The 20,307-nt window shown below is 40.7% G+C and overlaps 2 protein-coding genes across 3 annotated transcripts in view; both read left to right on the top strand.

Annotated features, from left to right (window-relative positions):
• Positions 1-10,928, top strand: part of LOC119656017 (putative ATP-dependent RNA helicase TDRD12) — a 167,088-nt gene extending 156,160 nt beyond the window's left edge. Inside the window, exons 16-23 of one of the 2 annotated variants that reach the window (XM_038062267.1) lie at positions 2-308; positions 360-762; positions 8,943-9,204; positions 9,275-9,512; positions 9,600-9,817; positions 9,878-10,230; positions 10,324-10,550; positions 10,612-10,928. In XM_038062267.1, coding sequence (XP_037918195.1) covers positions 2-308; positions 360-762; positions 8,943-9,204; positions 9,275-9,512; positions 9,600-9,817; positions 9,878-10,230; positions 10,324-10,550; positions 10,612-10,739 — 2,136 coding nt within the window. In that variant the 3' untranslated portion in view covers positions 10,740-10,928. Of the gene's footprint in view, position 1; positions 309-359; positions 763-8,942; positions 9,205-9,274; positions 9,513-9,599; positions 9,818-9,877; positions 10,231-10,323; positions 10,551-10,611 lie in introns of those variants that run through there. The other variant, XM_038062268.1, reaches the window with a different exon arrangement.
• Positions 10,929-18,033: 7,105 nt separating this feature from the next.
• On the top strand, positions 18,034-20,190 carry LOC119655785. The gene is made up of 4 exons (XM_038061876.1): positions 18,034-18,335; positions 18,461-18,573; positions 18,641-18,755; positions 18,824-20,190. Exons 1-4 carry the CDS (start codon positions 18,147-18,149, stop codon positions 20,054-20,056), a joined length of 1,650 nt encoding a protein of 549 aa, XP_037917804.1. The 5' UTR covers positions 18,034-18,146; the 3' UTR covers positions 20,057-20,190.
• The last annotated feature ends 117 nt before the right edge of the window (positions 20,191-20,307 follow it).

Genomic DNA, 20,307 nt, shown 5'->3' with positions numbered 1-20,307 from the left:
GGCAGTGAACTTGCGGCTTTCCGGCGTGGTTCCATACGACCACGAACAAGACTGGAGCAACAATGCTATAGAAACTGTTCGATTTTGGTTTAAGAAGCACGCGACCGAAAACGTGAATGTGGTGGGAAAGATAAAATTTTCACTTATGGATACGATATGGGTTGAAAATATAAAACTCCTAGAGAATTTAGAAACGATAAAAACTTACGTGACGGAAGTCAACATAAAGAGCTCCTTGCTAGAAAAACAGTTTGGAACGGTCAGTCACGAGGCAGAAGAAGTTTTGAAAGACAAGGCAACGGCATGTGGTAATATTATTGATAAGAATGTATTATCATCCTGTCCTAAAATATGACTAGGTATTTTCAAGAGTGGATTTCTTGGCGATGCAAACAACACTAGTACAAGACCGAATCAAGATGTCGATAGCGAATATCAGGCGAAAACATTATCACATTACAAAGAAGGCAGCATATGTAGTTCTGTATCTAGTGAGGATTTACGCGAGGAGCTATCAAAACAATATTTAGGAAATTCGATCCATAAGAAAATTTCGACAAACTGTGGAAACAAAATCTGCTCTGAACAAAGTGATATATTCAAGGATACATCCAAAGAATTATTGAACCAACAAAAAAGAAGTTCAGATGAAGAAGAGGAAGTTTGGGAGAATTTACCGGAAAATAGATTTTGTCGTGTTTTAGTTGGCGCATTTTACACCCCCAATAATTTTTATGTTCAACATTTAACTGACATAGAAAGGTAAGATCTTTCAGTATTTGTTCTAGCAATGTTTAGATAGCATAAGAGACAGAATGTGTGTTAGTAGTAATGAATTTAAAGCAACGCTAAAATTTGAAACTGTGCTGATGGTTGTGGTCTAGTTGTCTTGCGATAAAGTCCGTTTAGAGTACCAATGTCGAAATTATGTTTTTTAATCGCCGGTTACCAAGAAGTACAACATCCTGAAAATGGTAGTCAGAAATTACGAATATCTGCTGCTCCGGGTTGCAGCATTCTGTGCGATCCACCTCCATTAGAATAGCTCCTATCCCCAATAGACCACGGGGAAAAAGTTTTCTGGCGCGATTGTAATTCTTGAAGTTTGCTTTGTACCGCCACTATTCTAACGTTTCTTGTAGCCCAATTCTCCTCTGATTTCAGCAGCATATCAATCGAATTGCGAGGTCATATGTCCACATTCATCACGTTCTACAACCTTCTTTTCTCCCCCGTGAATTTTGGGCAATAATAATATTGTCATGGAATGTCGCACTGGTTATAGTATACCTATTACCTACAATGTGTCGTTTAAACCAATAACCGCCAGAAATGCTTCAACCTGGCATCTGGTACTAAGAATTCCCAAGAGAATGAACCTACTCCCAGAACATGTGCGGAGGTTTCATCACTCTTCGTACAGAATCTACAGACAGTGCCTCTAACTACCCAGTTTAGCCTTCACTGACCAGTGAGTATTCCCATTTTAACCCGGGGGCTCTTCTTGGTGAGGGTTAGGCAATCTTTCGAGCGCCTTGGTTTGTATCCCACCCTGGACTGTTTCATTTCTGGTAAGTTCACCCAGTAAAGTATCCTCAGCCGTTCCTCTTCATTTTTCAATATCGTAGCCATGAACTCATCTCCATATAGTGTTGCTGCTTCTTTCCTGGCAAACTCGTCCGCTGCCTCATTGACTTCTAACCCAATGTGGTCTGGGGCTCAGTATCCAGATCTCATTGAACAAGTCGAGCGTGTTCAGTTTGTTCAGGCATTCCCATACCATTCGAGTTTACTTGGTAGAACTCAAGTGTCTTAATAGCCGCTTGACTGTCGCTAAGAATAGCAATGTTCTGCACCCTAAAGTACCTTTTTGGTTCAAAGTGCGTTTTCCTTGGACCAATGACCATATCTCAATGTCACGCTTTCCCAGTTCGATCTGCTGCTCCACGGTGTTTCAAACCTCTTATCGTTTCTGTCTGATAGAGTATTCCCATATATTTTCAGCGTAACCCTGGACCTGTATTCCAGTGTTTGTTAGCTCTCCTAGGAGATCATCAACTACCATGTTTCACATTAACTGTGATAACACCGCACCTTGTGAACAACCTTGAGTAGTATTCATGATTATAAAATTTGTATCTGTCGGTACTTCTGTTTGCCTACTCCCCAACATTCTGCCCATCCAGGAGGCCAGAGTGTTTTCCACTCCCTTACGGATTAAAGCATCTTGCGCTCTATCTGCGATGTCCAAAAACGCACATATTGCTATTTCCTCTCTTTCTACGGCATCCCGCACTACATTCTTTAGCTGGCAGTTTCGGTTGATCGTCGTGCCCGGTAAGCGTGCTGACAAGAATGTAGGGTATTACACATTAGAACGTTAGTTCTAATATAGTTGTCTATGACCTTCTCCACCGTTTTGGAGATTGGTCTGAAAGATTTGGGGTGAAAAGGATCATTTTTACCCGCTTTCGGAACAAAGACCACAACCCTGGAAAATAAGTTCTGAGAAGCAGATGTACCTTGTCCTCCTCATTCTTGGTAAATGTCCCATCTTCCTTCTTCAGATAGAAGATATTGCCTTGTCTTTGGCTGTAGCTTTATATAACCTGGATGCTTCTGTGGTTGGTTCAATCCCTTCACAAAATTCCCTGAAGCGGTTTCGTTTTGCTCCTTTGATTGCTTTGCTATACGTCGTTAGTGCCCTTTTGTACCTCTGTCAGTTGCCGATTTGTTTCGCCAGTTCTGGATAGGTTCCTGTTCCACCATGGTATGTTCCTTGATGACTTGACTTTCCTAACTGGACAGCTGGCCTTATTTGCGTCAATGACGACTCGGCCTTCCGCCACTGTTTCTAGCCCTATTTCGCTCGTGATGTCACCGTTTACCTGTAGATGAGTCATGTTGTCACTCAGGTATCTTGTGTAGGAGATCCAGTTTGTTCTGGGACTCCCTATTATTTTATCTATTTCGGAGTTGCCCTCATTGACAAATCAGAGTTATTCTGTGATCCGAATAGGGTCCGAATGGGCAATCGAACATTACTTGCTGCTGTGTCCTCGAATGTAGTAGTGTATCAACAAACCGATTGCACCCACTATCGTTAACCATCGTTCCCAGCAAGGAGGTGACCGACTTCTCCTTGTGTATGTTCGATTCATTTGTTAAGGCACGGTTTTATATAGTGACCTTTTTAAAAAATTGTGTCGAATTGGTTTCAAATAACTTGTCTTCGGTGTGTTTCGCAACTACCACCCTTACCCCTTACCTTACCCTTATCTTCTATAACATGGTTCCATTGCGAAACTTTATGGAACTTCTGCATAAAAATGTGCTCCTGAAATACTTCATCTATGTCAAGAGGTAAACCTCGATTAACCGAGTCAAGTAACCAGACACAAACAACTTTAGAAAAGTGCCCCTAATTCAGCCCCTGTTTACCGAATTAAAAGGTCATAAATGCTAAAGCGTCTGCATCGGGCAAAAGTTCCTAAGGCCCCTCTTGCTATCGTATCGTCGCATGCGCTTATCGAAACCATATTGTTGCTATGATAAATAACCGACTTCTTCGATTAACAAGAGTATTATGAACATAATCCTCTCCAACGTCTTCCCCATGGTTGTTTTTGGCTTTCAGTAGTAAATCCGACTTCTGTCGTCTAGACAGTGCGGAAAATGCACACGGATGAAAGATTCTAGTAAACTATGTGGGCCTAACTTTAACTTTAAGTTGAGAGTTAGGTTCGGGATTCTACCTATCATCGTACAACCTTGCGTTCCACTGATCCCTATTACTTCCTACTTGGCGATTGATAAAACCTCCCATTGAACTAGATAGTAATGCTCATCCTAAACTTCGGCCATCTGAGGAGAGTGGATACTACTGCATGCATAGTCAGCAATGCAGTTGTCGCCCCTCCTTAATGTGTGATGTATCCTTCCGCCTTAAGATCACAACGCGTGCGGATGCCAGCCGTGTGCGCCGACCAAGCTATTCGTTCGAAACAGAATCAGGCCAGCGTACTTCGATGAGATGCCGCAGATAGTTGTTGATGAAGGCTTGGGGGACTTCGAGTGACATTGGGGGTCATCTTCCATGCGCTGGTCCCATATAGCAACACAGAAAGAACACTAGCATAAAAGAGTCTCAACTTGACCTTGGTATTGAGATAACTGCATTTGCAGATTTTAGACAGCAGCGAAAGCGGATCTAGCACTGTTAATGCGTCGGGCAACATCCAATTCCGGCAGAAATTAACAGATATACAAATTGATGATGATGCAGATAGGGGGAGTATGATGACCCGTCAGACTGATAACCTTGGTTTGGTGTTTATCTTTACCTGCTTCTCTTTTCAAACCCAGAGTCATTTGACCAAGGTTCGTGACCCGGTGAGAGAGATATTAAACTCCTCCACGTCGCCCGGATAAGGCAGCATGGTGAACGTCTCCGATAAGAGGGAGAAATATATCGGTGACAAAATGCAATCCTGGCAAACTCCGCTTTGGACCTCAAATTCCCCAAGGATTTTATCTTGATCATATCCTGCTACTACACTAGCTGTTAGTTTCTTCGGAATGCTTCTCTTGCGTAGAAGACATCGGATACACTCCCTCAGTCGAAAGGCTTCTCGAAATCGATGGAGACTAGGTGAAGCAAAAATATAAACTCCGCACACTTTTCCAGGACGATCCGCAGGGTGTTGTTCTGATCAATTCAGGAAGATCCTGGGCGGAAACCAGGTGTTCCTTGATGCTTTACAGGATCACGCAGATACCACTCCACTGTCACACTTAAAACGGGTGCTTTTCATTGGAATCTCAACGATCATCCCCTTCCGCTACTCTCTGGGAAACGTTTCCAATTCCCAGGACTTCCGTACGAGTGGAAGTACAAGTAACTGCATGTGCAGCGAGGAGACTGTCAAGCTGGGCGGCTTTACTCCATTACTTTGATAGTCGAAATGAATTCTTTTCTGCTTTGAGGAACAGTCTGTATCACTGTGCGGCGACTAGTGATTTCAGCGACAAGAGGAGGAACCGCACCGGGTGTGACACAGTTAAGAACTGTCGTGAAGTGTTCTGTTCCACCTCTTCAGTTGCTCGTCAACGTCCTTCAGAGGACCAGCGACATTTGAGATCAATTACGTTCTGCGGCGTCTTCCATTTCCGTGACCAACGCAATAACAAATTCCTTTTTGTCACGGTGTCGTATCGGAGTCTGACTTCGTCACACCCGCCATCGCCCTCGCAGCGATCGATAGAGCCTTCAACCTCTTGCGCTGATCGATCCGCTTCCATGATTCCGCAGTGATCCAGACCTTATGACGCTTCTTCGGGACGTGGCCGGCCTGCGTAGCATCCGTCAAAAGAGCATCTTCGATGACGCCCAATGCTTAGTCTAAGATCCCACTATTTTATTTCGCTTAGGCCCAGAACGGCTAGTTTTTGGAATTCTTGCTCGAGTTGTAGAAAGCGAATATTCTGAGGACCTTTGCTACCGTCGTCAAGGAGGGTACGTACATTCCAGAGAGTAATTATAGTCCGTTCTCGATAGTCTCTTAACTGTCTAAAACAGTAGAGTATTGTCAATAATCCAGAATCTTTGATAATTAGATGGTTGTGTGGCCCCATATGTGTCGGATTATCAAGATTGTTTGTATTCCCAAACCCCAGCCCAATGTTTTGGTGCGGATATGGTATTTTTTAGCAAAAGTCTTTCTTTTGGGCGACGCCCACATAATTTTATGAAATTGAAGAAGGGCAGGTTAAGGTAGTCAATAAGCCGCTCTTTGTTTTCTTTCTGTGCCCAGTGACGACTAAGAGAGGAGACCTGTCCCAAAATCTAAAAACAAAAGAATGAAGCTCCATCAAAGTGTTCTGTCGACACGAATTTTATTGCTTTTTTTGCTAGCCAGGCTCGGGTTTGCGAGGGGACCTTTGAACACTTTGATCCCTCATGCCATCATACAAAAATTCACGTTACCTTTTAACTGATGTGTGGACCCGCACCGGATCCTGAATGTCCAACACACGGGGGATTCACCCGAGCCTACCGAACGGTCAACACACGACCGCACACGTGGAGGCATAAAACTCCGGACTTGAGTGGCGCGATAGACAGGATAAATCCACGACGGATCGCTTCCTCAATCGATGCTTCTCCTACCTCAGATGTAATTTAAAGCGGTTCTCTTTCTCTTGGGATCCTCAGGTCACTTTATTGGAGGATGCCTCTACTAAGGTGATTTTTGCAGAGGTAAAGAGGAAAGCGGAAGAGGAAGACTTCCAATTGAAAAATATAGTGCTAAAAAATATATTTTTAATCATAAACCAAATAAGTAATAAAAGATACGAAGTTCAATTCTGTCGTAGAAAAAAGAACAAAATAAAATATGAATAAATTATAAGAAAGGAAATAAATGAAAAAAAATGGATTCAACTAATAATCGCCACGATTTTGAATGAAAAACTTAAAACTGGGTCAACAAACAATAATTAATTTGAAGTAGGTAAGGTCCTAGTCAAGCCACAACAGCAGAACGCTATTCTCTTTATTCAAACTCCATCCGGCATGCAAATTCGTTGTGTTAATGACAAGAACGGTACTTTGCTTACCAACCGTCGAGCCGCAACGGATAGATGGCGAGAATACTTCCAGCAGATTTCAACTGAAGAATTTGCTCATCCTCCACTTCCACAATCATTGCCGACATTTGGAGCAGTTCCACCAGTCAGCGCAACTGAAGTCGAGGAGGCAATAAAACAAATGAAATCGGGGAAAGCAACAGAGCCTGACGACATCGCATCTGAGCTCTGGAAAGCGAAGAGCTGGGACCCAACACTGTGGCTCAGTAAATTCTTTAACCGGGTTATTCAGGAAGGAAGAACACCATCTGACTGGCAAGGAAGTACCACTGTTCCAATATGGAAAAAGAAAGGTAGCCCAGCAGAATGTTCAAATTACCGTCCGATCCGGTTACTTTCCCATACCATGAAGATTTTTGAACGCATTCTTGACAACCGTATTCGCGAAATCGTTGAAATAACCGTGAATCAAGCCGGATTTGTCAAGAACTGCGGAACTACTGACGCAATACACGCTGCGCGGTTACTCATGGAGAAACACCGTGAGAAGCATCGCCCTCTTTACATTGCCTTTCTGGATCTAGAGAAAGCGTTTGACCGTGTACCACACGAACTCATCTGGTATGCTCTACGACAACACTTCGTGCCAGAAGAACTCGTGCGCTGGGTTCAATTGCTCTACCACGATCCGAAAAGTAAAGTTCGAAGTATGGCGGGTGTATCAAAACCGCTTCGTGTCTCTGTTGGAGTTCATCAAGGAAGTGCCCTCTCATCACTCCTCTTTGTCCTTGTTATGGACACCGTCACACGGGATATCCAACGTCCAGCGCCCTACACACTGCTTTATACAGATGATGTTTTCCTAGCATCTGATAGCAAAAATGATCTCGAGCAACTTGTTCAAAAATGGAATGATCGCCTCATGCAACACGGTCTCAGATTGAATTTAAACAAAACCGAATTTTTGACGACCGATCCCCATGAAACAGGCACAATCACTGTCAGCGGCAGTGATCTGCCCAGAACTGAGCGATTTAAATACCTCGGGTCAACCCTATCAGCCAATGGAGAACTGCGTTATGAAATTGCTTCACGCATTAACGCAACCTGGATGAAGAGGCGTTCCACAACTGGTGTCCTTTGTGATCGACGTATCAACGAACGTCTCAAATCTAAAATTTACCGCAACGTCGTCCGTCCAGTCGCTCTCTATGGTTCTGAGTGTTGGCTGACCATAAAAGACAATGAACGGCGTCTTGCGGTAATGGAAACGAAGATGCTACGTTGGACTAGTGGCGTCACACGTTTAGATCACATCCGAAATGAGGATATCCGCGATCGTTATGGGGTTGCACCGATCGTGGAAAAGTTGCAAGAGAGGCGTCTTCGATAGTATGGTCACGCAGTTCGTGCAAACGAGAATTCACTTGCCAAGATTGGTCTGAACATCGAAGTCGATGGTAAACGAACAAAAGGCAGACCTAAGCAACGGTGGCTTGATAAGCTGGATGGGGATTTGAAAGCCTCGAGATTGCACCCAGATCAGGCATTCGATAGAGCCAAATGGCGAAGCCGATCACGACGAGCCGACCCCGCTTGTGAACGGGACAAAGGCTGAAGAAAAAGAAAAAGAAGATCCGGCATGCAAATTCGTCTCAGCAAAGCAACCCAGCAACCGCTTTGCCTGCATTCAACGAACATGTTGGCCAGTCAATTTTCGCTTGCACCATTCGGGAATTATTAATAGATAAAATTTGGAATTCTTCAAATGAAAATGGATTCTTCGGTTTAGGGGAAAGCGAGCAACTGTGAGGTTTTCTAAAAATAAGTAAAATTAATTTTTTTTGTTTGGGAATTGAAGGAGTCTTAAGTTTGCATTCAATTCATTCGAACCGAACCATTGGAAAGAAACTTTCTTCCACCTTTACAGTGGAGGCAAACTTAGAACTCCTTCAATCCTGAAACAAAAATAATTTCGCTTCGGCCTAGTTTGGGCCTGAATATATAAGGCAGATTTCACTGGGATATGAGAGGAGTAGTTGGTAAAGCAAAGATGCGTTAAAATGGGAGAAAAAGAGGGAATATTTCATTTAATGGAATGCACTCTCTTGTCAGATTGTCCTTGGAAAAAGCGAATAAAATACCGCTAATGTCATCAAGCCGCGGATACTACAAGTAATGTTTCACTTCACATTTACTTGTCCGTTAATCGGCAAGGCCACCCCTACATTCGCCACTATCTAGTTACGAATTATCTTTCCAGGCTAGATTTATTATTTAACTTGACCAAACACGTTAATTGCATTTCGTTTCATTGATATTTGATTATATTATTTCTGAATTATTCCTTTCAGTAAAGAAAAACTTTATGACGCTATCGACAAATTTGCTGAAGAAAATCCAATTGCAATCACCCATCCCAAAATAGGTTTAAATTGTTTAGCAAAGTACGAGGACAAATATAACAGAGCTAAGATAACAAAAGTTTTATGTGATGGAAAAAATGACGAACTCAGTGTTTCGTTATTTTTCTGTGATATCGGTATAAGTGAAACCATTAAATTGTCGGAAGTTTTACATTCCTCGGAGGAGCTGGTCAACATGCTTCCATTCCAGGTAGGATCTTATACTCAAAAGAATTGAAATTCTCGAGATTGTAAATATCTTATCCACTTTTCCCCGCTAGGCCATTCGTTGCAAAATGACCGGAATCGTTCCCACTACTTACGGGCTTTGGACTACAGATACATGTGATGATATTTACGATAATGTTTTGGATCCTGCTCAGTATTTATACGCTCGACCGGTTCGGATAGAAATGCCGGATGAGAAATCTGATCTGAAATATTGGCGATGTGAAGTTGTTCTTTTGGATTGCTCCGGTGAAGTGGATATGAAAATCAATGATAAAATTGTTAAAATGGGTACGTAACTAGTATATAAATCAAACTGAAGTGAAAATTCTGAATATTAAGGGTTACATTATGGTTAACCATATATTCTTTCTCAAGGGCTTGCGAATTACGATCCGGAAACAGAACATTTTTTGAGCATCGTGCCGAATTTATCACCCCGTGATTCCGATGATGATAATGACTCCATTGGATCCAATTGGGATGAATGCAATTACCAAAGCCGTAAAATTATCAACTTCAATCCCGAAAGCGGACTTGAAGATTTGGATCTCGATGTAGATATTCAGTTCTCTCAGGAAGACATACTTCAGTTGGTATACTCCACACCAGCGCAATATTTTCAAATTGACTTGACTTCTCATTGTTTATTACAGCTAAATCTTCCAACCACAGCCAAAATATTACCACCAGAGCCACCAAAGATTGCCACAATAACAGAAATTGATGAGAGCCCCATAGAGGAGAAATCGCCAGCAGATAATCTGGAACAAAAGAAAATATCCATGTACTATAAAAACAAAGCTTTAGATGAAAACAGAAATTTAACGAGTAGTGGTAGCAGCGAATCCGATCGCATTCAGTACAAATCAATGCCTCGGTTGAAGTCATTATACAAAAGTCCCTTGGTGTTATGGCAGCAGTCGGAATCCTTAATATCTTTACAGATCAATACGCCAGATATAGAAGACTATTACCTCAGGGTGACAAGTACAAATTTACTATTTATGTGAGTATGAATCAATTCGTTAGAAATTATTGTGTTACGAATAATCCTTTTCATGGTTTTTGTTTCTTCAAATGCCGCAATTGCCACTTTCAGAGCTAACATACAAAACGATACAAGAGTCTTGTCATTGAATTTTTGTGGATGCATTGATTGTTCACTTGTCTCGCATGAAATCCGTGGTCTTAAAGTTATAGTTAGATTACCGAAAGCAATAAAAGGTCTCATCTGGCCGAGATTAACTTATGATTCAGATAAGCCCAGTTGGTTGAAGTATAATTATGATTCGATAGTTATAGAGCAAGAAGCATTCTTAAATACAGGTAAATTCTTTAATTTGTAGATATTTAAGACAACTCGTACTACATAGTATTCTTATTTTAGCCCGGTATCGCCAAGAAACTGCTTTAATGGATGACTCTTCCGACACTGACAGCTACATGGACGAAGATGACTACCCTACACGACCCAAGGACATGTTCGATCCATTTGACGATGAATTTACTGCTTAAGGGGATAAATATTTCTATTTAATAATTATTGATTGGATGAGATTCCACTTTTAATGGTTTTCTGCATCATTTTACTTTCTGTAAATAATAAGACAGTGGCACAAGGTTAGAATGGCACAATATAAATTGTTAGCAATTTTATATTTAGGAATACAGAATCTATAAATATAAGTGAATATTTTTTGAAAATTTCTTCTTATTTTCTCGATAGCCAGGATAATTTTTTAATCGCTAAATCTAAGCCTGGATGTGTTAAATCCTCGTTTCTTCATATAGATGTTAGATTCTCTTCACTTATACGGTTTAGGTATTGTGCCGGATTTTATCCATAGCCAAACAGTGGCATCAATCATAAGTTTCATCGGAATGGTTCATCTTCTTGTATGGGGTCGACAATTCTTCTGGGGATTTTTCTTTCGATTGCGGCTAAGAGTTTGAAATTTTTCTTATTAACAACTCAAGTCTATGCCGAGACTGAGAACTGGTAAGATCATTATCTTGTACAGTAGAAGCTTTCACCTTATGGTGAGATGTTTCCGACGGAAGAGTTCACATAAACTGAAATAGCGCGGATTTTATCATCATGACTGTTACCGATTGTGGTTTTTGACCTTAGATAGGATAATTTTTGGAGGGTTTTATGATTGAAGACTACTATCTTCGCTGTTTTCGGTTGACTAGTGCTATTGGATGTTGTTTTCGTTTTTGCTGACGTTGCCACCAGGTTTTGCCTTCATTAATCTCACGCCGCTGAAAGTATGGAAAATGTGGCCAAAAATCCAAACGATCCAGTTTGTGTTTTTTGCATGGGTTTTACTATCTTAGCGTCTAACTAGTTCCCCATGAATTACCTTCATGTCAAAGTAGCAATAAATTGTAATGCATGTAGGGGGCTCATATTGATCCGCAAAAATCGCCTCCACAATTGCTGAAGTGTCTTGCGGGTGTTATCTTCGTGGTTGGCAAATTCCCCATATTTTGCGAAAGAGTCTTTAGTTTGGCTCTGGCACGTCGAACGGATTGTTGCACTAATGAGAGATTTTACACAAAATCTTCATTAGAAGTGCAAAATTTGACATCAAGAATTCAAACAATTGCCACTTACGAAATATGCATATATAAATACATATATTTCCGTGCTTACAGCCAAAACGCTTTGCCTACAAATTACAAAATCCGACCTCATATCCAATTTTGGATCTTGTGTGTGAACACTGTTAGGGACTGTTTGCAATTCTTACACATATAAATATCTATAAGCGTGTTGGCCGCAAGACGAAAGGCCGAACTAAGTTGCGTAGAAATATATAGGTGTTCTCGGTATACATACGTGCGTATTTCGTAAGTGGCAGTGAACGTACTATGTGAGTTGATTGTCCAATTCAGATAGAAGCAGCTGTTTGGTTCAGACATATATATTTGTCTGCCTATTGGCTGATGTAAACTATCCGGTGACTAAGACAGGTTCAGACATTTGTCTGTTCTATTCATTCGATCCAGCAGATAACGTCTTCAACACAGAGTATGTCCGCCACACCATAGACGAAAGTATTCATATGATTGATTCAGTACCCAACATGTCAGACACAAAAGAATTATTCCTACACTCTCTATAAGAGTATTCATACGATCCAGCAGCAGACATTCGTGTCGAGTACGGAGCGTATCAGACAGCCAAGAACGCTCGTCTCTCGACTTGAATTCGTATGGTGAAAGAAAATTATTGCGTATGTACGCCGTTCCGTGCTTCCCACTGGGACTTTGGAAATATTTGGTCCTTGCATCAATGTAAACTAATGCGAAATGAATGCATGTAAAATTAACATCGACAAATAGAACTACTGTTTTTTTTTTGCATGATATTGTAATAATTCGTTCGTTTATCTATGCTGATAATAAATTCACGGATGAAAAACGAACAAATTTGTTAAGGCACAACTTTTTCCACAAAATTACAAATGAAATAGAAATACATGGAACCACTTTATATTTCCGAAAATAGTGCTTGAATTCTTGAGAGGTACATTTTGATATAGATTGGCCTCGGATGAAACAATTCTTAAAACAACTCATGTGCATGTCTATGCTTCTTCACATTCAATGGAATTTTTAACTTCTCTACTGGGACACCTTCCACCACGGTGAAAAATATTCTTTACAAGAATTCTGACCTGTGTTGTGTCCATGTGGACCCGGAACGCCTGCTGCTGGATGGTATGAATACTCTCATTGCAAATGTGTGGAACAATTCTTTTGTGTCTGACACGTTTAATGATGGCCACGCTAGCTGCTGGATTGCATGCATAGAGCTTTATTCGTAAGGGTTAAGTCATTCCTTTGAAAGTTTTTGATATCGTTTATGAAATCATAATAAAGGTGTACATCATTTTTTTTTTATTTCCCGCATATGCAATCAAAATTATTTCGGCCTTTTTCACTTTGATTACCTACCCTAAGCTGAGCTTAATAAAAAAAATCTATAGTTATGTCGAAAGTTAATTCGTAGTATTGAATCAACGTAGACTTTAATTGCTCTGCCAAACCGGAGCCACGGTTCTCGGTAAAATCTTTTCCCTATTTTACTGAAACCTTTCAAGCTAATAGGTACATTTAAGATTTTTTCTTTCAATATTCGTAAAAGGGATTCGAAAATTTCCGTCGAAGGATTGTACCGACAATGCCATTCTCAGAGCTTCTGCTTTAAATTGCCGATTCCTAAGTTCGCCGCTTCAATACCATCTGTTATTTATTTGATTAACAATGAACGGAAAATACTTCAATTACTTATCGCATATAAGTGCATATAGAAAATAAAAGGAAAACAATAAAATTACAAAGTGCCAATATCTCAATTATTGTGAGTGGCCAAGCTGCAAATCGTTATAATCCCGTGAAATTCTGGGTAAGGAGGAGTTGAAGTAGGACAAGAGCTCCGCGAAAGGAACCTCAAAAATATTAATAATAATAATAATCGTTGGCGTTCAACCCATATTGTACCAGGGCCTTGAAGTGTGAGCACTTAATTCAAGCGTAACGGTACACTACAGGATTATGGTACCCTATAGGAGGCAATGTGGTCAGCATTGCGCTCGTCGGAAATTATTACCCTGATTTAACGCAGGTACTCATTCACAGCTGAGTCGACTGGTGTCCGACATCCAGTCACGGTAACAAATCCCTCTGCCACCAGTGAGATTTAACCGCGACCTTCCGCTCTGACAGCCCAGCGGTCACTTGAACCATCCGGACACATTAAATATTAAGGTTGCGAATATTGTGTGATGGGACAATTTCGGAGGCTACAGAGCTGTCCATCAAGCCATTTCAAAGTTTGAAAAGGACACATGCGACAGTCAAAGATTTACGGGATTGCAGAGATGTTAGGTTAAAGAAAGCTAGACATTCAGGATAATCTTGAGTAGGAAACGTTTTTTTAAAGGTTAGGAGTCGAGTAGATCTCTTTTGTACAGATTCAGTAGCATTGGGACCACAATTATGGTAAGGGGGCATACTATCGAGCACATTTAAGAATACTAGGGATGAAGAATTTATAAAGGATGGCTGAGGAATGGATATGCATGAAATAATAATAGGAACGAAGGATAAAGCCGGATATTTTGGAAGCGCAACTGAGTACATGAACATAATGAAAATTATATTGGAGTTTTCGGTCAAAGATCACACCTAGGCCCTTATAAGAGGCAATCACGGCTGATCAGCAAGATAATAAACTGATGTCGGGGGTGAAGTTTTTAGTGAAAAGCATAAAAGGTAGCATTTCTTTACATTAAGTGGCAACTTGTTAAGAATGCACCACTGAAAAAATGTGTCAAGATGTGACTGAAGGCTGCACTGATCAGTAGACGGAACAACAACAGAAAACAATTTTAAATGGTCTGCGTATAAAAGGCTAGGACACGTAAGCAAGGAAGGAAGATTATTCTCGAAAAATGAAAACAGAAATGGACCCTTGGGGTACTCTCGATGAGAGAAAAAATGGAGACGAGATGCAACCATTGAAGAAGATCTAAGTAAGATCCTAAGCAGGAGAGAATACTGTCGGAAATCCATCTATGTATAGCTTCTTTCCACATATCCGGAAAAATACCTTTGGACAAGCTTCTGTTATAAATGTTAGTAAGGGAAAGGGAGATGTTCTGTTTACATTTTTTAGGATTATACTCGGAATACCATCGGGATGGCAACCGCCACTAACGTTGACGTTTCCAAGAAGGGATTCGACAATAGAGGGATTCAGAAAAGGAATGGAGGGTATACTAGTCGAAGACGAATCAAATGTGTCAGAAGAGAGGTAAGATGAATGGTTAGCAGTAAAAACGGAGGAGAAATGATTTCGAAGAAGTTCATAAGCTGATTTAAAGGAATAAGAAGAATAATTATCCTATTTTATATTAACAGCGATAGAAGTGGGTGAAAAGATTTGAAATTTCTGTCGCTCGAGTGCTTCCGATGCTATTTAAATATTGATGTGCATTTTTGATCAGAATTTTCACAGATGAAGGTAGACTTATAAACTGCGCTGTCTTCAGCATTACCGAAATGTTGCAACCTTAGACGAGCTTTGTGTTTCTCACGAAGAGTATTATAGACCTGTACAGTGAACTAGGCAGGGTATTTGCAAAAACTAGGATCAGAGAGGGGAGCGAAACAGGTAAGAAATTTTCCAAAAAGTCATGAAATACTAAAACAGCCTGGTTGGATGATAGATTTTTTCAACGCACCATTACAGTCAACTGCTTTAAGAAAATGATTCAGAGCTCGAGCATCAGCCTTGTGAAATTTGAATTTGGGCGCCTTGTGAGGCGGTAGTATGTTGAATCGATAAGCATAGAAATCAACTTCCAGAGGCGGATACTGAGCATCAATTTTAAGGTAAGGCGAATCACTAGCAAATAACATGGACCGATTGTCAGGAATGTTGATCAATATAAAATCGACAATGTGGTTATTGTGATTGCGATTAACATGGAAATGGGAGGCGGAACACGAATTCATGAACAGATCGGAGCTAAGTGCGAAGGGGCCAAATTAATAGAGTGGATGGAACACTAAGGGAATCTGGAGATTCAATGGAAGGAAAATTGCGCAGAGGATGAAAGGTAAACCAGGAGGATATTCGAAAGTACATCGAGAAATTCCTCTATATGATAGGCTCGACACGAACAAGGTACCATAACCATCTATGATATAAACGGAGCAGATTTCGGAGGAAAAATTAGGGTAATGAGCGACCCATAAGGACGGGCACTTAAGGATATGATGGGAGTAATAGAAAGTTGTTGTTTAACGGCAATTAAAACACCACCCCCGTGAGCTTACCTAACATTTGCAAATCGTGATCGCAACGAATGACAGAGTAACCATCGAAGAGCTCTCCATTGTGTACACAAGAAATGAGCCAAGTTTCAGATATACAGATGATGAGATAATTTCAGCTTGGTTCTGAGGCCCGTCACATTTTGATAGTATAGGGAAAAAGGCATTAACTGTGACGATGGTTGCGGCGATTCTTCCGGAAATTTACAGGGTGAGTTTGTCGCTGAAAATCCTTAATGAAAACACCGAGAGTGCAAAACGGCCGATGGTTCAATTCCTTCAAGTCATGTGAGTAGGTAATTTTCAATGACACTATAATTCGGCTTTGTTGAATTGATGTCATCCGAGGAAGCGTCGAAGGCAAACCTCGAGACAAACAATTGTTTGGGAGGTATAACAATGCATAAAGATCAATCATCCACAAAAAACGACTGTTTAACTACTTAGTGACAACCAAACCTTCAGATACAATCCTTTGACGAACAACGTTTTGGGATGTTAAGAGGGTGGCCGTTGCACTTTGGGTATAGCACCAGTTGAGATAAGAGATAAGATAAAAGTTGCACAGATGACGTACTCAAGATGAAGACGAGGTTTAGATAGGTTTGAGATATGTATAACTCCCAGATTGCGAGGTCGTTCTCTCACACACCACAACAGGAATTTGTTCTTAGTATACTCCCTTTTTCAAGTGCTGCATGGCTAATGAAATCGTCTGCTTGGAAGCTTTCTTTAATATTTGCATTTCCCTCAGATGTGCGACAGTTATCGTTATTATCGTTATACAAATTCCGGAAGATCCCGAAAGGATATTTTTTGAATTCAATGAAGCAAATACCCTTTCTTTTACCATAATATTTTAAGGAAGGATAAAAGCTGTGGAACGTAACGATAGTTATACCTTAACTTTAAACTTAGAGTTTAAAGAGTTTTTATAACTTTAAGGTAGAAGGTAATCAAATCAAATGTTTACGTAAAAGTCTATTATCACTTGAAATCACTTAGAAGGAAATATTGAACAATCCGCTCAATTAGAAATCAATTAAGTCAAAGTGTGTAAAGAAATCTCTATTTGAAAGACTATTGGGATCAATTAATAGTAAGCGACGAAAAGAATCATCATTCAAAGATTTTACGATCACTATATTGGATCAATGGCAATCTAGGTATGTTAGGAATGATGGGTGACGTAACTCGCTCTTCTAGCATCCCTAAAAATCTCTCCTGTTCACGTTTTGATAAACGCCATAAATGCCGTTTAAAAACATTAGGCATGATCTAAATTAAGGATGTGAGGGAAGCCTGAGTTCGTCATCCGTTTGTTGGCGGACGGAACCAATTGGAAAGAAACTGTCTTTCTCGGTATGTGGTGCATGAACTCTTTTGTTTTGGGCTATATACATGTATATATAAGTGGCACACAACATCAAGTAACCACCAGTAGTCATCTATCTAATTTTTTTATCTCGAGGAATATTTTGAATTTTTAGCTATGAAAGAATCGAAAAAGAAAAACAAAACTTTTATAAATGGAGCGTCCAGTTACAGGGATTCCATTCTAGTATCAATTTTTTTGCGGATATTTTCGCTTCGGTAAGAATTATAGTCTTGAACGAAAGTAATGTTGATCATGTTGTTACGATTTCAGAATGAAATGCTCAATACGTTTATGCTCAAATTAGATTGTTGCACCATCGATTATTGTTATGTTTTTTTTTCAGTGATGCTCTGTTTTAGTTTTCACTACACTTAGTGTATTGTATAAACAAGTCCTAATTGCAATATTTTATTAATACAATATTTGTTTTCATAATGAGATGGATTCAATTTAATTCTAATTCCAATTCAACCGTGTAAATCGCGCCACTTGTTGCCATGATTCTTACGATATTTTTTAAATTTCACGGCTGGTAACGCTGGAAGTGGCTTGTAAATAAACAAATTGTCTGACAAGCACTGGAAGAAGTGGGCTTTTGGCGTCGGCGTTCGCGTTTTGCAAATGTCACTTGAGGTTCTGGCAAGTGTTTTTGTTCTGTGGTTTCATCGTACTAACAGCATCAAAAACGCACGATGGTCGACTGTGAGGATCCAGATCTGATCAAAATCACACACTACATTAACCCGCACATGTTCTGGTACAAGTACGAGGACAGTTTCTTCCGGAACACTGAACTATCGAAGTGGGAGGGCAGATTGTCCGCTTTACTCTCGAATAAGCCTCCACTACCGACGTCTTGCTATCGCGCGCAAATCAACGAGGTATTGTTCAGTCTCAGTCCTTTTACTGGGTGTGTGTAACTTGTAATTTTTCTTGAGTATGTTGGGATTAGGCGCGAAGGACTAAGTTCCTCATTGCAAAATCTAATCAATGTTTTGGTTTCTAGATAGTCGCCGTCTACAATTTCTCGTTTAACCGGTGGATCCGGGCGAAGTGTGACGAAATTGTACAATTCACTATTGCCAATACCAAGTATGTGGTTTGGGCTATCGATTACGGGTGAGTTTAGGGATAAATCCTACAATGAGATTGTTGACATCCTGATTTCGCACTGATTTTCCGCCAGGATCCCATTCCAAACTGAAGGCAGATGGATAAAAAGATTTCCTAAAGACGTCGGGGAGCCTCCCGAGGATTCCGTATTTTTCGGAGGCATCAACAACATAATTCCTGCTGAGAAGGTAGGATTTGGTGGAATTGAACATTTACGGAAGGGTGGAATTCATCTTACTACTTTTTTTATTCACAGGAGTTTAATTTTGAAACATGCAAGTCTGAAATTCACCCAACCTCCAAATGGTCACCGCTGGCTGTCCGGACGATCGAGAACCTCATCTACGAAGCCGCGCACATAAGGTTCGTGCGGCACATTATCAGCAAGGAAGGGCAGTATTTCGGCAACTTGGAGTTCATCACGCACACGAACCAAATCATCAAAGCTGACGCTAGTTTGCTGGAAATCAATCATGCGGTACACACCGAAGAGTTCTTGAGAGTCATGCGGCAAATTGGCACAAACCAGATCTCCAGGTGGCAAAACAACGAGGGAGCATCTTTCGTGTCGAAGTTCAATGTAAATAAACTCTCGAACGTGGCCAGATTCGAGCCCAAGGAAATGTTAATAAGAAATCAAATGCAAAACGACGGAGAGAGTTTGTATAAAGAAGAGGTTACACGGAAGATAACTGACTGGGCGTTAAGAAACCAAATATGCCAAGGACAGGGAGAGGACTCGACGGTCGGTGACGACACTGCGTCGGTATGTGAATCGTCGGTAAGTGTCGCGCTTACCAGGAAAATTGCTACCGAAAAATTGCCTATTGAGAAGGATGACGGATTCGTTGACGATAATCCTGTGATGCTGAAGGGCGGAGTTTATCGTAAAAAACATTTGGAACGATACAAGGAGAGTATCCCCCCGCCGCCTTCTGAGAATCGCAAGCAAGGGTACACAACTTTACAAGAAGAAAGTGGAAGCGAATTTGGAGATTCCGAAACAATTCCGAGAACAAACGGAAAATCGACTCAAGCTCCTTTAGTTGTTCAACCAAAGTCAACTTGCCATGATAAGGACGACAGTAGCACTTCAAACGAAACTGAAGTAAACAGAAAAGCCAAAGATATGGACGAAATCGACTGCGATAAATCTGTGATTAGCGGGCAAAGCAACGCGCCAACTCATAGTGCGATAAGGGTCGTGATGGATCGGATGCACAATAGGCGGAAGTCGCTGCAGGAGAAATTAGCTGCACAGCAAAAGATACCGCCAAGCGCTATACCGGCCGGGTTCGATCTCAGAAATCTGCAGAATAGCAGAGCTATAAAAAATGACGCGCCTTCCTCAAATTTTAATAGGAGCGGAATGAACAAGAATAATCGATTCAAGAAAGGAACCAATTATGCGGTTTCAACACGGAACGATCGTAACGACAACGGTTTCAGAAAAGGGAATTATGCGAAAGTCATTGATGAAAGGTGGTAAAAGGATCTTTTCCTAAGAGTCGGAAAAGGTGGGATAACAAGATCGTTTTGGAATGATTTTTTGTTTACTTTTTTTAATATTTTCTGAACTAAATATGGTTATGTATAACATGCAAAATATACGTTTCAATAACAGTAGATTGTCCTATGTTTTAATGTTTGTATCACTCTCTACCTGAAATTTTAGTCTATGAGCGATGAGTCTTTGGAGTCTTTGGTCTTTAGTTAAGAGTTTCGCCTGCCAGAAGAGTG

The sequence above is a fragment of the Hermetia illucens genome, chromosome 4, assembly GCF_905115235.1.
Source record: "Hermetia illucens chromosome 4, iHerIll2.2.curated.20191125, whole genome shotgun sequence".
NCBI lineage: Eukaryota > Metazoa > Arthropoda > Insecta > Diptera > Stratiomyidae > Hermetia > Hermetia illucens.
Note: the sequence above shows the minus strand (reverse complement) of the source record. Positions and strands in the feature narration are given on the sequence as shown.

Coding starts and splice junctions, on each gene's coding strand:
- LOC119655785 (XM_038061876.1), top strand. CDS start 18,147: ATGGTCGACTGTGAGGATCCAGATCTGATCAAAATCACACACTACATT. Junction 18,336..18,460: donor ATCGCGCGCAAATCAACGAG/GTATTGTTCAGT, acceptor TTTGGTTTCTAG/ATAGTCGCCGTCTACAATTT. Junction 18,574..18,640: donor GTTTGGGCTATCGATTACGG/GTGAGTTTAGGG, acceptor ATTTTCCGCCAG/GATCCCATTCCAAACTGAAG.